General features: G+C 43.9%; 1 protein-coding gene across 2 annotated transcripts in view; it reads right to left on the bottom strand.

The window, feature by feature from the left end:
• The window catches only part of SLC35F4 (solute carrier family 35 member F4), a 146093-nt gene extending 132588 nt beyond the window's left edge, over positions 1 to 13505 (bottom strand). For both annotated transcript variants that reach the window (XM_088149689.1, XM_088149690.1), the window contains exon 1: positions 13128 to 13505. In XM_088149689.1, coding sequence (XP_088005815.1) covers positions 13128 to 13230 — 103 coding nt within the window. In that variant the 5' untranslated portion in view covers positions 13231 to 13505. The remainder of the gene's footprint in view (positions 1 to 13127) is intronic.
• Between the last annotated feature and the right edge of the window lie 1030 nt (positions 13506 to 14535).

The following is a 14535-nucleotide window of genomic DNA, read 5'->3' as shown; positions in this document are numbered from 1 at the left end:
CCTTGGGACACAGCCAAAATCTCTGCTTGTCATTCAGAACAAGGTAGAATATTGTGCCTTCTCATACCTCAAACCAACAGGGAGAAACAGGAATCCTTGTTGAACTAAATTTCAGAAATACTTAGAAAAATTACTTTTCAAAACATCTGTGTTTAACCATCAAGGGTGAAGTCTATCTCTATGGAACAGTATACAGGTAGTTCTCGGGTTATGATGGCAATTGGGACCGGAATTTCTGTCACTAAGTGATGCAGTCGTAAAGCATGACATCACATGACCACATCACTTAGTGACAGCAACCCCACAACCCTGGTTGCTGTTGTAACGCTAGGATGACACAGGTCATTAAGCAGGAAGAGGCAGGAGTCCCAAGTAAGCAGGCTGGCGGGTGCATGGGTACTGCAGTGGGGTGCCACGGACAGGCTCTCCAGAATGCAGGTGAGTGAGCAGGTGTCATGGGGTGCCACAGGCAGGTGCTCCAGAGTGGGTCGGCTGCATAGGTGCTGCAAGGTGATGCTGCAAGCAGGCACTCTGGAGCATGGGCAGGTGAAAAAGCAGCAGGAGCAGGAGTGACTTCCGACTTCTGCTGGCTTCCTCACTGACGCTGCTTATGGAAAGCCAGCAGGGAAAGTCAGAAACTGTGATCGCACAACCACAGGGATGTCCCAAGGACCAGTTGTAAGTCTCTCTTGTTCAGCACCATTGTAAATTTGAATGGTACTTTGATGTAACTTCACTTGTCGCTGAACAAGCGGTCATAACCCAAGGACTACCTGTATTTGGCAATGCAAAGATGGTCCATTCAGTTTGAAAGCATAATATATTTTTAATGTATTTTACTGTTTTTAGCTTTGTTGTACGCACCCAGAGTCACCTGTGGTAAGATGGACGGCTATATAAATTTATTTAATTAATAAATAAATAAATAATCAGATCTTCATGATTGATAACTTCCATCTGCTACAGCCAACATGGGCAACAGTGAGAGATCCTGGTAGATATAATTTAGAAACAACTGAATGGTCACATCTTGTACATCCATGTGCCATAGCATTTGGTTTTAGGGATTGATTTACATAGTGAATCATGAACATAAGAAGGAAAGTTTATTGTGCATTCATTAATATGGGAAAAAAGCATGATAAAGTGGCTGGGTTGGAATTATGAATATTATATGCAAATATGAAGTTGATATACATATGACAAGAGCAGTTTATGCTATAGATATGGGATAAGAATAGTTTATGATATAAATAAAGCATGTGTGAGGATAAATGGAATGCTTCAAAAATGGTTGAACACAGTAAGGACTAAATCTAGGATATGTGATGTCCTTTTGGTTGTTTAATGCCTTTATGAATCAGTGTATAAGAATATTTGTGAAAATGTTAGAACGGGGTTGCAGATGTAAATATATATGGGTTTTTGTATGTAGATGATGCCATTTTGTTGGCTGAGAACCTAAATAATTTGCAGTGAATGTCAGATAAATTGCACAGCACAATAAGGAGTATAGATCTGAAACTTTATGTGTCTGACAGAAAATTGAGCAAATTATACATAAATGACCAAAAAGAGCAAGTAGATGAACTTGTATACCTTGACACTACTGTGGGTATTTTTAAAGATGGAAAATGGATGGATGCAATTAGAAAGGGAGTAACATATGGCCTGTTTTGAGGCATGAATGCTTGTCCAAAGGAGTGAAAATGGCTGTGCTTTGGCCCAATTTCTTATGTGGAAGTGAGAGCTGAGTATCAGAGAAACATAAAAGTAAGCTGAATGCAATGGGAATCAAGTATTTAAGACGCATGTATGGTAAAACAAGAAAAATAGAGTCAAGAATAAATGTCTGCTATAATGAATGGACTGAACACAAAAGTGAGTGACCAATATGAAAAAATTAAGTTGAATGAAAGAGGATCAAACTGCAAAACAAATATATGGAGAATGAATGAGTTGAGAGGAAGGGGAAGACAGAAAATCATGTCTGTATTTTTTATTTATTTGCCTTACTATTTCTTACTCCTTCTCTGCCCTCTGCACAGCATTGCATATCCCAAAATAGAACAGCATGTTGGATACGTATAGCCATAGCAAATCAAGCAATGTTACTTTTCAACTTTCCTGATAACTAACTGGTTGCAGTGTTCCTTTATTTTTGTATCAGCCAGCTAGAAGCCTGAGAGCATCACTCGTGAATAGATAGAGCAGAGAGAAATGGCTTTTGAGTTTTCAGACCTAAGGGAGACATGGAGTGTAGACAGACGGAAACCAACCTACCACTAACCAATCTACTCAGTCCATAATCTTCCATCTGAAAGTGAATTTGAATTACAAACCTTGTACCAGAAAGCCTAGACGTAACTGTAAAATTTCCCTGCTTCTTCTTTTCTTATGCTTTTTCAAGCACTTTGCTTGAAGAGTTCTGGAGAACTCAAAAGTTTGCAAGACCTTCAGTGACATTTTGGTTGGTCCTAATAACGCTAAAGATTTTGAAAATTCCTTTCATGGTTGATTGCTTTATATATTGATTTTCAAGGCTCAATACATTCCATGCTTAGGAGAAGTACATAAATTCCACCAGCACCCTTGCCCAACACGACAAATCCAAAGATGCCCTCACCAACAATCATCAGGCAAATGCACTGGTGGACACTGACTGGAACAGTAACATTATAAAACAACAAGAGCCCAGGAGGCAGGAGGACAAAAGAGCTGTGAAACTACTCAGTGGCAATTCCATCCAAACCCTGGAGAACCTTACACGGTTCTTTAAGCCAGAATCTAAAAGACAGCCAGGTCATTCTTCTCCAACAAATGTGCATGGCAAGGAGTACTCTGTCACTTGGATGCCCTCACCAAAATGGTCATGTCCCTAGTTAAACTCACTTCCCTCAGAAAGTCAAGGGATCCAAGGCAGAGTCACCAATGAACTGAATAATTAAGCAGCTTTATAAGATGTGAAAAGTAATGCAAGACGATAGGACACAGAAAAGACAAAATTCCAGTGACTGGCTAAAGTCTAACAAAATTCCAACCAATTACTGAAACTTTATCCAGTATATAAGCTAATTTAATTCAATCATCACCATAAATTGAGGGAACTAGTCATAATTTTTTCAATGGCATGTGGCCATGTTTTACATAAGGAATGTCTCCCATCTGCATTTTTCATACTGGCTTCTTTTAAACAACATGTTCTAAAAGTATGATCACTGGAACTTTCTAGTTGATTAAAAGTGATTCAACTGATTAATGAACTGACCAAACAAACTGACCAGACTTTGCAAATATAGTGTGGGAAGAAGAGGAAGCATTTTGTTACAAATCTGTCAAGGCCAGTGAAACTCTTTTTATGAAACTGCTGGAAAATAAAGATTTTATACCCGGAAGGAAAGACTAGGAGAAAGACAGCATGTCACAGAAATGGAAATATTGATATTATTAAAGGATGCTACTGGAATCTAGACATCCTGAATGTTTTGACTGAAATAGGAAAAATGGTTCCTTGTGTGCACTGGTTATTCTTTGAGACGGTAATTTGTTTCAGGTGAGTGCCTTCTGAAATTTCAGTGTGTAACTTTAAGTCTCACTAGTGTCTCTCAAAATAGCATGCAGGACAATCACCCATCCCCAGTTAAAATAAAAGGTTGCTTCCCCAGCCAGATGTCTGGGATTACAAATCCTATCATTCCTGGCTTGCATGGTCTATGATTAACCCTTTAGTGGTTGGGGAATTCTGGGAGTTGAAGTCCACATGTATTAAATTTGCCAAGGTTGAGAAACCCTGCTTTAGTCCAATCCAACCAGAGGGTACCATGTTGGGGAATGCTGATTTAAGATTATGGCCTGCTTTTTGCCCCATAATTCATCTCTTGAAAATGAAAACCCAAATTCTCAAGTTCTTTCAGGGTGGTATAATTTAAAAAATAGTCATCTGGTTCTTCTTTGAAAGACTGTCTAGAGGTGCTCTGAAGATCTTTTGATGCTGTCCATAGTTACATGTGTCATTGGAAGTACAGCAGGCTACATTCCTCCTTCCACCCCCACATTCCAATCATCTACTAGGAAAACCTCACCTGGAAAACTCTGACTTGGTGGCCTCAGGAGATATGAGAAAGCAAAAGCACCCCTCTTCCTGCTCAGATTAACCCCATCTGGTGTCTTCTTTCCCAGAACAGAATTATCCAATAGCTCTGACATCTCTGCTTCCTTTCCTTTGATATCTCTACTTTGTCCATTAAATTATAGCTGCATTGGCAATGCACAAAGTAAATAAATAGATAACATTTTAATGCACATATTAAAATGTTTGTGGATTGATTTTTATGCCATCAACGTAATTGCTGCTTGTAACCCAATTGTTGTTGGGTGCATAAAGTTCTCTTTAAAAAATCTTTTGGCTACTTTGTAATTGCACTCTGCGTATCCCAGCAGAATATGTACATCTTCTTAGAATTGAAAGATTCTCCAGTATATGGTACATCTCAGACTTGAGAAAGCTTCCAAATAAGTCTCTTTCCAAAGTTCCTAAGGAAACTGATCCATAACTAGTTCGAGTAGCAGAAGCAGAATGTTACAATGAACAGTACTTACAACGGGGGAGTAAGAGGTTTTCCCTGCATCAATATCTTAATTATTTATCAATGATTTGGGATCAGGTAGGAGCACTTAGGTGACCCATGTTTAAGGATGGCATCAAACTAAATAGGATAGTGAGAACCAAGCAGACCATGTTGACATACACGTTCATCTAAAATATGAGAACAGGGAACAAAATGACAAATGAGATTCACTATAAATATAGAAGTAGGACACACTGAACAAAAAATCTCAAATCCAAAACAGAATCTAAATACACAGACAATTTATTAGAGTTTAAACTGGCAGTGAAGTAGGAAGAATGAGAAAAAGTGGGGAAATTGGCAAGTCCTTAGTCCACCAACTAAGTTATTTACTTGCTTTAACAGTATGTAATCATCCAAAATAGTTCAGAGTGATACATTCAAAAATCAAAAAATCCATATAAAAAGTATCAGTATATTTAAGCTGAGAAATATGAAAGCTCTTTCAAAGAGTCGAAAAAATTAAAATATCTATGACAAGGTAGATATAGTACAACTATAATACGTAGTTATCTATTATCTATTATTAGATAATTATTATAACAGGATAACATGAGAAAAAAGTAAATGGATATCAGGTGGTAGGAGTGCCACCACAAAGAAAGCCCTTTCTTCTGCAGATGAAAAACACATTTCTCTTAGTAATGGAATACAAAGAGTGAGATCCCCAGCAGAGCTTGACACAGATTGTTAAGGAAAGAGATGCTCTTGGGTATTTCAGTTACAACTGCACAAATCATTCTGTGCATGCAACAGCTGGTTTCAAGTGATGCATACCCAAACCAAAACATGAGGGCTTCAGATGTTTTGGTATCTACTGTATACAAAACGAAGCACAGCTATTTTGTTCTGGGTAGCTGCTCAGAAGCAGATGGGAAGGAGAGAAAAAGCCAACCACATTGGTAGATGAAGGGAAAGAAGGGAAGGAAGATACTGGAAGGGAGATGGAGGCAGGGGATATTCCATCCTGGGAAGTGTGGAGAGGAAGGGCGGGGGGGGGGGGGGACACAATAGCTAAAAACCACTCTAAGGTTCTCTGGATTTTCTTTTGTCTGAAACTGGGGACAATCAAAATGCCACTGGTGTTGTTTCTGCTCTGCTGGGGTCAAACAGATGGTGCAGCAAAGCTCTCAGGACACAATGATTTATTCCAGGTTTCAAACAAAGCCTACTGTCTGTTTTATGCATACCCCTACTGAGATCCATTAGGTTCGGAGACTGCCAAGATGAAATGTTGGACTTTCTGCCTGAAATTGATGGGCTGTTACCAAACTGCCATTCTCCCACCTAACTTCCAACAAAAGCAAAGGAGAAATGTTGACAACCCTCCCAGGAACTGGAAGATTGGAGCTTGAACAGCTCTTTCTCATTGAATTACACACTGGGAAACTTTAGGCCCCATCCCTCTCAAATTTGGCTAGACTTTAAGATGAGGTGGTGATAGTCTCTGTTCAGGTAAACCATCTAAAAGATTTGAGCCAGTTTAAAAGAGGTTTTGGGGAAACAGCTGCTAGATTTATGTCCTTTCCCGCATACTTCTTTTTTAGAAATTACATCCTCTGTGCTTCAGGAATCCTCTTCAAAGGCACCCAGCTAGGAGGAGAAAAAATGGAGAAGGTTTTCAGATTGCTTTATATAATTGTTTCCTGTAGATTTTTGCCTGTTTGCTGCATCAACAATACAGTCTTAGATGCCAGCTTCATCAGAAGAAGGCATAGAACTTTCACTACCTTTTATCATCCTCGCTTAATTTACTGATAATGAACTTTACTGATCATCTGGAGAATTCTTTTCTTTCTACAGAATTTAAATACTCACAGAAAAAGAAAGGAGCCCAACTCCTTTCCCCCCTCCTCACCTTACCTCCCCCTTCTGATCAAATGAAGTTCTGTTTTTGTCCTGGAAATGACTTAAATCAGCACCAATTTAAGGTTAATGTCCACAGCTATCACCGTCTGCGCCAAATAGAAAATCATGCTGAAACGATGAAAATTGCATTGGGTCATTTCCCAGCCGTGTATAAAAACGAATAACTTTTCATTAGATGCATGCTGTCTCCAGCTTCAACAAAGCAACCGGCTCCAGGTCATCTCCTGTTCCCCAGTTAGATAAAATGCTGCTCTCAACAGACTGGCCTGCTCCAATTGCCACTGGGCGCCAGTGTTAATTGAAAGCTTCCAATGCAGAAATATTCTATTTCAACAAGACCATTTGCTTGCCTTCTGGCTCTTAGAAGAGTTCTCTAGGAGGCACAAAGAAACCCATTCAGTCATTCATTTGCTGGTGAATGATCTAACACCTACTAATTTAAGCCTAGGATGGAAAACTGAATTCCACAGGCCTTAGGCTAAAAGTTCTATGCAGAGCAGATATTTTATCTAGGCTGTTTAGCTCAGTACTGCCTACATCAAGGTGCATGATCTGAGACCTAAGGCCACAGAAGTTCCACAAGGCACTGAGTGCATTCCTAAGAGCCTCCCTAAAAATTGTCACTTAATTCTAATTGTTCATGTGAAAGAAAGGGGAAGCATTCAGTACACATGGAGAACTATCATATTAACTGCACTGAATGAATGGAATGAATGTAGTTTTCCAACTTGGCCCTGACTAACACTTTGTTTTGGCACCATCCATATGGGTGAATGGCACCCCAAATAAAGGCCAATGGGATCTCTTGGCTCCAAAATATTGTGCAGCTCTGCTCTATACACAGACAGGTAGCAACTCTCCAGGATTCCAGGTAGCAGTTTTTCCTCATCCCAAACCTGAATTTGGGATCTTCTACATGCCAATCATGTGGGGTTGAACTGCAACCCAGGCTAGAGATTCTGGGAGCTGAAGTCCAAGTCTAGACTGAATAAGACTGCTCTACACAATCTTCAACAAAGGAAGACATTTGTCTTCATGTCCTGATTATGAGCAACTATCTCATTGTGGTATCCCCCAATGAGTTTGAACCTCAAAACCTGCCTCCTCAACCAGTACAGTGACAGATATAAAATCTGACACTGAATGGACATTGGCCTAATCCAGAAAGAAAATTTTAGCCAATGAATAGGTTAAGGGCATTCTCATACAAGGATGCCTAGCTGACCATTCTTTTCTATCCCCAACCTTCATCATCATAAAGGCAGCTACTTCTTGTGTCAAGCTTCCCAGTTGGGACCAGGCAGTAAATCAGAGATCTTCTGAGACTTGATAGCTTAACTGGACTCCTTGGCTAGATTTAACAGAAGGCCCACAGACATGGCTTGGCTAGATTGGAATCTTCACTGCCCTGAATAACTGTTTCCCACCACCAATGAGCAAGTACAAACTCCCCCTAATGTTTTAAACTCATACTTTTTTCTTCCAACCCTTGCCACACATTAACAGGCTCCTGGCATAACATTTGGTGGCCTTGGATCTGAGTGGTTGCTATATATTTACAGACTCCCTGATTACATAGTGTCCTATGCATTGACTGCAGGCATTGAGCAAGGGGCCATCTCTGCTTTTATCTAGCCAGACCATCAATCCATCTAACCCAAAGCTGGTAGCAGCAATCCTGGGGTTCAGACACCGCCATCTGGTGGTGTTAGGAAATGCTTCTGGGATAATCTGCATCGACAGCAGATGCTCTACTGGCCTCAACGATTACATCAAGCTAACTTAGCCTGGGCCTAATAAGAAATGTAGTAAACACTGAATGTACCAGGTTAGGCAATTTTGGAGAGGCAGCTGGTGCATTTATTTATATTTATTTATATTGATTTATATGGCCACCCATCTCACCAGTGCAACACTGGGTGACTAACAGAAACTAAAATACAAGATAAATACAAGATATATTAGATAGATAGATAGATAGATAGATAGATAGATAGATAGATAGATAGATAGATAGATAGATAGATCCCAACCAACTAATACATAGTTGCTCCTGAACACACTTTCATCAACAGAATGGGCTTGATTACTCTCCTGGCCCACATGCCTGGGAAAACAGCCAGATCTTAAAGGGTTTCCAAAAGGGGAACAGAGTCAGGACCAGCCAGACCTCAGGTGGTACAATATGGTGTTCCAGTGGGCAGGTGCAGCTCAGAAAAGGCACGCTTCCAGGATCCTGCTAGATGGGACCCGGAGTGCGCCCCTCCTGCCTGACCAAATGGGAACAGGTAGAAACAATGGGATTCAGGCAGTCCCTCAAATATCCTGGCCCCATGTAGGATTTTCTAAGTAATAACCAGCACCTTGAATTGCACCCAGAAGCACACTGGAAGCCAGTGCAGTTCATGGAGAAAGTTGTAACATGGGCATAGCGAGACACCCCCATAATTGCCTATACCACTGCATTCTGGACCAACTGAAACTTCTAGATGTTCTTCAAGGGTAGTCCCATGTAGAGCACATTGCAGTAATCTACTCAGGAGGTGACCAAAGCATGAATGACTATCCACAGTGCCTTCTGACCCAGGAAGGGGCACAACTGGTGCCTAACATGAAGTTATGGGAAGGCCTCCGTGGCCATGGTTACCACCTGCTCTTCCAACCACAGCCATGAGCCCAGGAGGACACCTAAATTGCACACTGCTCCTGTTCTGGTTCCATCCAGAACTAAGGATGGAAAATCACTGGAACTAAGAAGCCCTAATACCCAAAGCTACTCCATGTTGCTAGGGTTAAGTTGAAGCCTGTTCATCTGCATCCTGACCCCAACAACCTCCAGTCACTGACACTTGGCCAGACAGTGGTAGAGATATACAGCTTAGTATCAACAGCATATTGATGATACCTGTCCCCAGCCCAAGGCAGACCAGAGCAGGAAATCAACTCCACAGGAAGGCTAAAACTACTTTTATTGAGATTGGCTATAACAAAATCTTGCAAGTCTGATTGTGCTGTACCTCCTCCTCTTCCTCATGTTCCAGTGAATCAAGGCGGAGCCTGCCTGAGCCTCTTCTGAATGTTATCTCACTGTTCTGGACTTTAAAAATGCTTCAGCCCTTTTTGCCTAGGTAATGGTTTTTGCATATTTCCATCAAAGTCATCTTCCTTATTCTGTACAATATTTCACCTCATGCATCAAATAATCTCATCCAGATGCTTCGTTTAGATGTTCTATATAAGGAGTGAGAAAGAGTCAAGTCCTGAGGCACTACACATAAGAGATGCTGTGGGGCAGGCCTCTCCTCCCCTATCAACACTGACTGGAAGCAATCCTAGAGGAAGGAAAAGAACCAAAATAACACTATGCCCCAATTCCTAACCCCCGGAGCCGGTCCAGAAAGATACTACAGTCAGTGGTACTGAAGGCTACTGAGAGATCAAGGAGTGCAAGGATGGACGTACTTCCCTACTCCTGCTCCCTTAGAATTTTACAAACATGCTGTGCCTGACTGCCATGGTGGAATTATCTGCTCACTAAAAGTATGCTCTATTGTGCATGACTAAGTTAGAAAGAATCCATTTATCAGAAGACAAAAAGTAATGTTCTTCCCCACAACTCCTTATAATCCACCACCATGATGCTCTCTGGCATCCCAGAATAATTTTGGAGGGTTTTTTCCCCTGGATAGCTGCTTTGGTAGAAAAAGTACTGTATTAATTAACAGAATGCAGCTCCCTACTGTTTCGTTTTGTTTACAAATGCCTTAAGATGAAGCCCAGAGGCACTCTTGGGAATAAAGGTGATGCTAAAGTCTGACACTTTGCATGACAAATTTACACTAATCTAAATAATTATAATATTAATAACAACAACGAGGTCTGGTGGGGCAGGATCCTGGCAAGTACCAGGAGAGGGATCTGTGAGCACCAGATTATCTACTCTTAACTTACGGTGACTGCACTGACTTTCCAAACTTCTCTTCCCAGTATGGAGATCAATTCCTTTTACCTGGAGATGTTCATGCCTGAACCTGGGAAGCAGAAGCCGGAATTCTGAACTGTAATTCACTCTGGTCAGTGCCACAAGAAGAAGGCCAGATTCTGCCACAAAACAAAGACATCCAGTACTGCAGCTAAGCTATTCTAAATCTGGATATCACACTTTCACGAGTGGGGGCTTTTAGTTAGTAATGTGCATTCACTTACTTCAAAATGTTTTCTACTACGCCAGAGTCCTGGTCCTTTGCCCCAAAACTATGTCCTCATGACATCCCTGCATATCTCAAGGGGTTTTCTCTCTTGCTTCACTTTCTGCACTTCGCAGAGCCAGAGGAGGTGACATGGCAAGTATGAAGTCAGGCAATGCAACAGACGCCCCTCTATCACTGTCCTGGTGGGAAGGGACCGTCACTCAGTGGCAGAGTACATGCTTTGCAGGCAGAAAACTTCCCGTTCAATCCAAGACACTTTCAAGAAAACTGATCTGATATATGTAAGCTGTGAAGGGCTTGGGTCTAGGAACCACAGAACTGGCTCTGAGTACAGAGGTAAAAGCTTTGTATCTTCCAAATGAGAGGATGCTTTGTGAAAAGAGGTATACGAAAACACATATCAGATGCTGCCCACTGAGAATGCATGGGTTCTCACTAAATGGGGATGCACCAAATATCCCAGTGCTGGGGGGTGGGGAAGCACTGCCTTGCCCATTACCCCATCCCATCTCACTCTAAAGTAAGTTTCTAAAATGTTGAAAGGGCTCCTTCACTTTGTTGACCTGGAAGCTGGGCCAGTCCATTCTCAGTGCCCCCTACAAAGTGAGGAAGAAGTGATCCTTGTAACAGCCAGCATCTGTCTGGAGAATGTGTATGAGGTGAGAATGTACATGGGGTGGGGCGAAGGACTGTCAAAGGCCTACAGAATATGACCATGGAAGAACTGTAATTGGAGAAACTGATTCTCCATATTCCTGGACCAAGTTGCTGCTTACTTTTAAAAATAAATATATAAATAAGATACCAACCCACCCCAATTCAATGCCTTCCAAGCCTATTGGATTTCAAGGGTGCAACTCCCCAGCCAGCACAGCCCGGGCTTCTGAAGGAGGCGCAGCTGCGGAAGCCCCGATATAATAGCTTCTTGCAATGCGTACTTGTCACCACGAAGTTAACGTTCTTCTTACACTTGACTGATGATTGTTCTCTGCTCGAACCTTTCCACAAAAGGGAGGTATAAATGCTTAAATCAAGTACGCCACCTGGAAATATGTGAAATATGCGTAGGAAGGCTTCATGCTGCAATCTAAGAAGCCACGTAATTCTAGTACTTTGGCCACAATCCAAGAGAAGAGGCTTGCAGAGCTGGTGAGGAAGGAGAGCCAAGACTCTTATTGCCTCTGCACATGATGTCCACTTCACTGCCACAGCCAAAGGTTAGAAATAAACTGCTCTCAGCATCTGCGAATTAGTCTAACTGCCTTTCAAGCCATCAAACCGAGTGGCCATCAGCTCTTGCTTGCCCACTCTGTAGGGAGGACTTCAGTTCATGTTTGAAACTCAGAGGTGTTTTCAGAGATGGGGGCCAAGGGAACTTTCCCCCTCCCAGCCCTTCTCCTTTTATGAAACACTTCAAGTTAATAGCAGAAATGTATTATCAGAAACCTAAAACGGTAGGCAGGTTATCCACCAAGGAATGCGTTCCCACCTGTCACACCGCTTTTCTCCGGTGCCACCATTACTTGGAGCCTCTTGTCAATCCATTTTAAACAAGTTTTAATCATATGAAACATATCTCCCCCTTCGTGCCCTCTACGCCTCGTTTTTTTAAACCTCTCTCTGCTTAGTCGTCCTTGAACAGCAGCGACCCGCACCCTGATTCCCACATGCAGGAACACTGCGGGACGATGATTCCTGCATCTTATCCGCTGGCGATCTCATCCATTCACACGCATGCCGGGCAAGACTCGATGCAGCAATCCTCAAGCGTGCACGCGACTCCAGCTCTTTCTCGCTTGCACGTGCACACGTACCCGCAGATGCGCATACAGCACGCACCTTGCGCGGGGCGCCCGTTGCTTCTTTCACCGCGCGCGCATACGCACACCAGCATAGGGACCCCCTCCCCATTCAACCCACCATTTTCGCACAAGGTGGGAGGAGAAATAACCGCCCTCCACAGCAAATCACAAAACAGCTCACGGCAAGTGGACATTCCTAGCCAAGCTGCGGAGCGTGGAAGGGGGCGCCCCTCTTCTCTCCGCCGCCCGCTCCCCTTTTCCCCAGAATCCAGCGCACCTTCTCCAGCAGCCCGCCTGCCCGACCCACGCCCTCACTTTTGCCGCTGCGAGAGAGCCGCCTCCGAAAAAAGACCCATCTCTGGAGGAGCGGCAGCAAAGTCGCGCGGGAAAGGAGAGGGTTAAAAAGTAAGAGAGGATATTTCCCTTCCCCAAAACGGGCGGCTCACTTGTGCGCAGGTTTCTGCAAGACCCCAGATGAAACGACGCCCTCCCCCTAAAAGGGGGGGGGAGTATTCCACCTCAGCCAAGCGAGCCACCCCGCAAGCCGGCACAGCGCAGCACCCACACGCGCGAATTGCCCAGCGGCGCAGCCTACGGCCGCACAGCTTTCTCCTTACTTTTCTGGCTGGAGTACCCGGGGTAGTAGCCATAGTAGCCGGTGATTCGGAGGATTCGGTCCTCGATGGTGGCCACCCCGTTGGGCGCCGCCTTGACATCCATGCAGAGGGGCTCGGACCGCCCGTCCGGGCTCGTCAGGGGGTAGCGGCGGAGGCGGCAGCGGAGGAAGAGAAGGAGGAGCCGGCCGCGAAGCGCTGGGCAGACGCTGGACTCGGCTCGGTCGCTTGCCGCGCCCGCGGTTGCAGCGTGGGCCAGCCTGCTCTGCTCGCGGCTGCCGTTGCACGGCGGCTCCTCGGCGCACCTTCTCCACAGCGTGGTGCAAAGAGCGGCGCCTCTGCATGATCGCCGAGGCCGCCGCCGCCGCCGCCCCCCGTGTAGCTCCCCCACAGCCAGCCTCCTCCTCCTCCTCCTCCTCTCCTCCCCCTCCCGCCTCCGCGAAGTTTTCGCGCCGTTCCTTCCGTCCTGATCCACGCCGCGAGCAGCCAAAGTTAGTCGGCTGGGCGCGGGCGAAACCGCGGAAGGGGCGCGAGGAGGATTCGCGCTCCCCCCCGTCGAGGGAGGAGCTGGATCCAACGTGGTGCCCGGCAGAGGCTTCGGCATACGATCCCCATCACTCCTGGCCAGTTAGCGGTGGTGGGAGTTGTTCTTCTCCCCACCAAGTTCATTGGGACTGACTTCGGGCATGATTGGGACTTACAACTCCCATCGTGCTCAGCCCACATGGCTAATAATGATAATTGATGGGAGTTTCAGTCCAGCACATCTGGGAAGTGCCAGCAGGGGACAAGTGTTACAGAGTCGCTCTGGAGCTGGGTTGCATCTAAATCTAATGAAAGAAAGAAAGAAAAAGAAATGGGGAAAGGATGAGGAAGGATGCATTAGATGCTTAGAAAATGAGGTATTTATGAATAACCTGATCTTATAAATAATGACATAATTACTGTTAGGGCACCTCTACCTTCTGCTCTTCTAATGAGGCTCCAAACCCTCCCTTTCTACTGGTACTAGCACTTTCTAATATAAACAGTGTCCTTTATTGTACCCATATGTTAATTCCCTTCACACCACAGAAAAGACAACAGCCTGGTTTTTGTTTCTGCCCCCTTCCCTTCCAGAGTCATCAAGCAGCTTCAGTTTGCCTGCTCTGCCTATATGCACTTCAGCATCATGTATGTGAGGAGAATATTATTTGTTCACCACAATGCTCAGGGTTAGTCAGTTGCCCAGAAAAATGATTTGGTCAGTCATGTTGTCTGAACACAATCAGTATGGTACTTCATGTGCTTTTCTTAAACTATTTCTGGGAGCAAAGAATGCACCATCCACTGAAACAGATAGGAAAGATCTTCCATTCAGGAAAAACATAAAGTTCTCCTTTATAAAAATGTGTAATTATGGTACTCCCTG

This window comes from Python bivittatus, unplaced genomic scaffold, assembly GCF_059951505.1.
Source record: "Python bivittatus isolate LINGU-HERP-01145 unplaced genomic scaffold, Pbiv_v1 ctg000580_np1212, whole genome shotgun sequence".
Lineage (NCBI taxonomy): Eukaryota > Metazoa > Chordata > Lepidosauria > Squamata > Pythonidae > Python > Python bivittatus.
The sequence above is the reverse complement of the archived record's forward strand: the minus strand, read 5'-3'. Positions and strand labels throughout refer to the sequence as shown.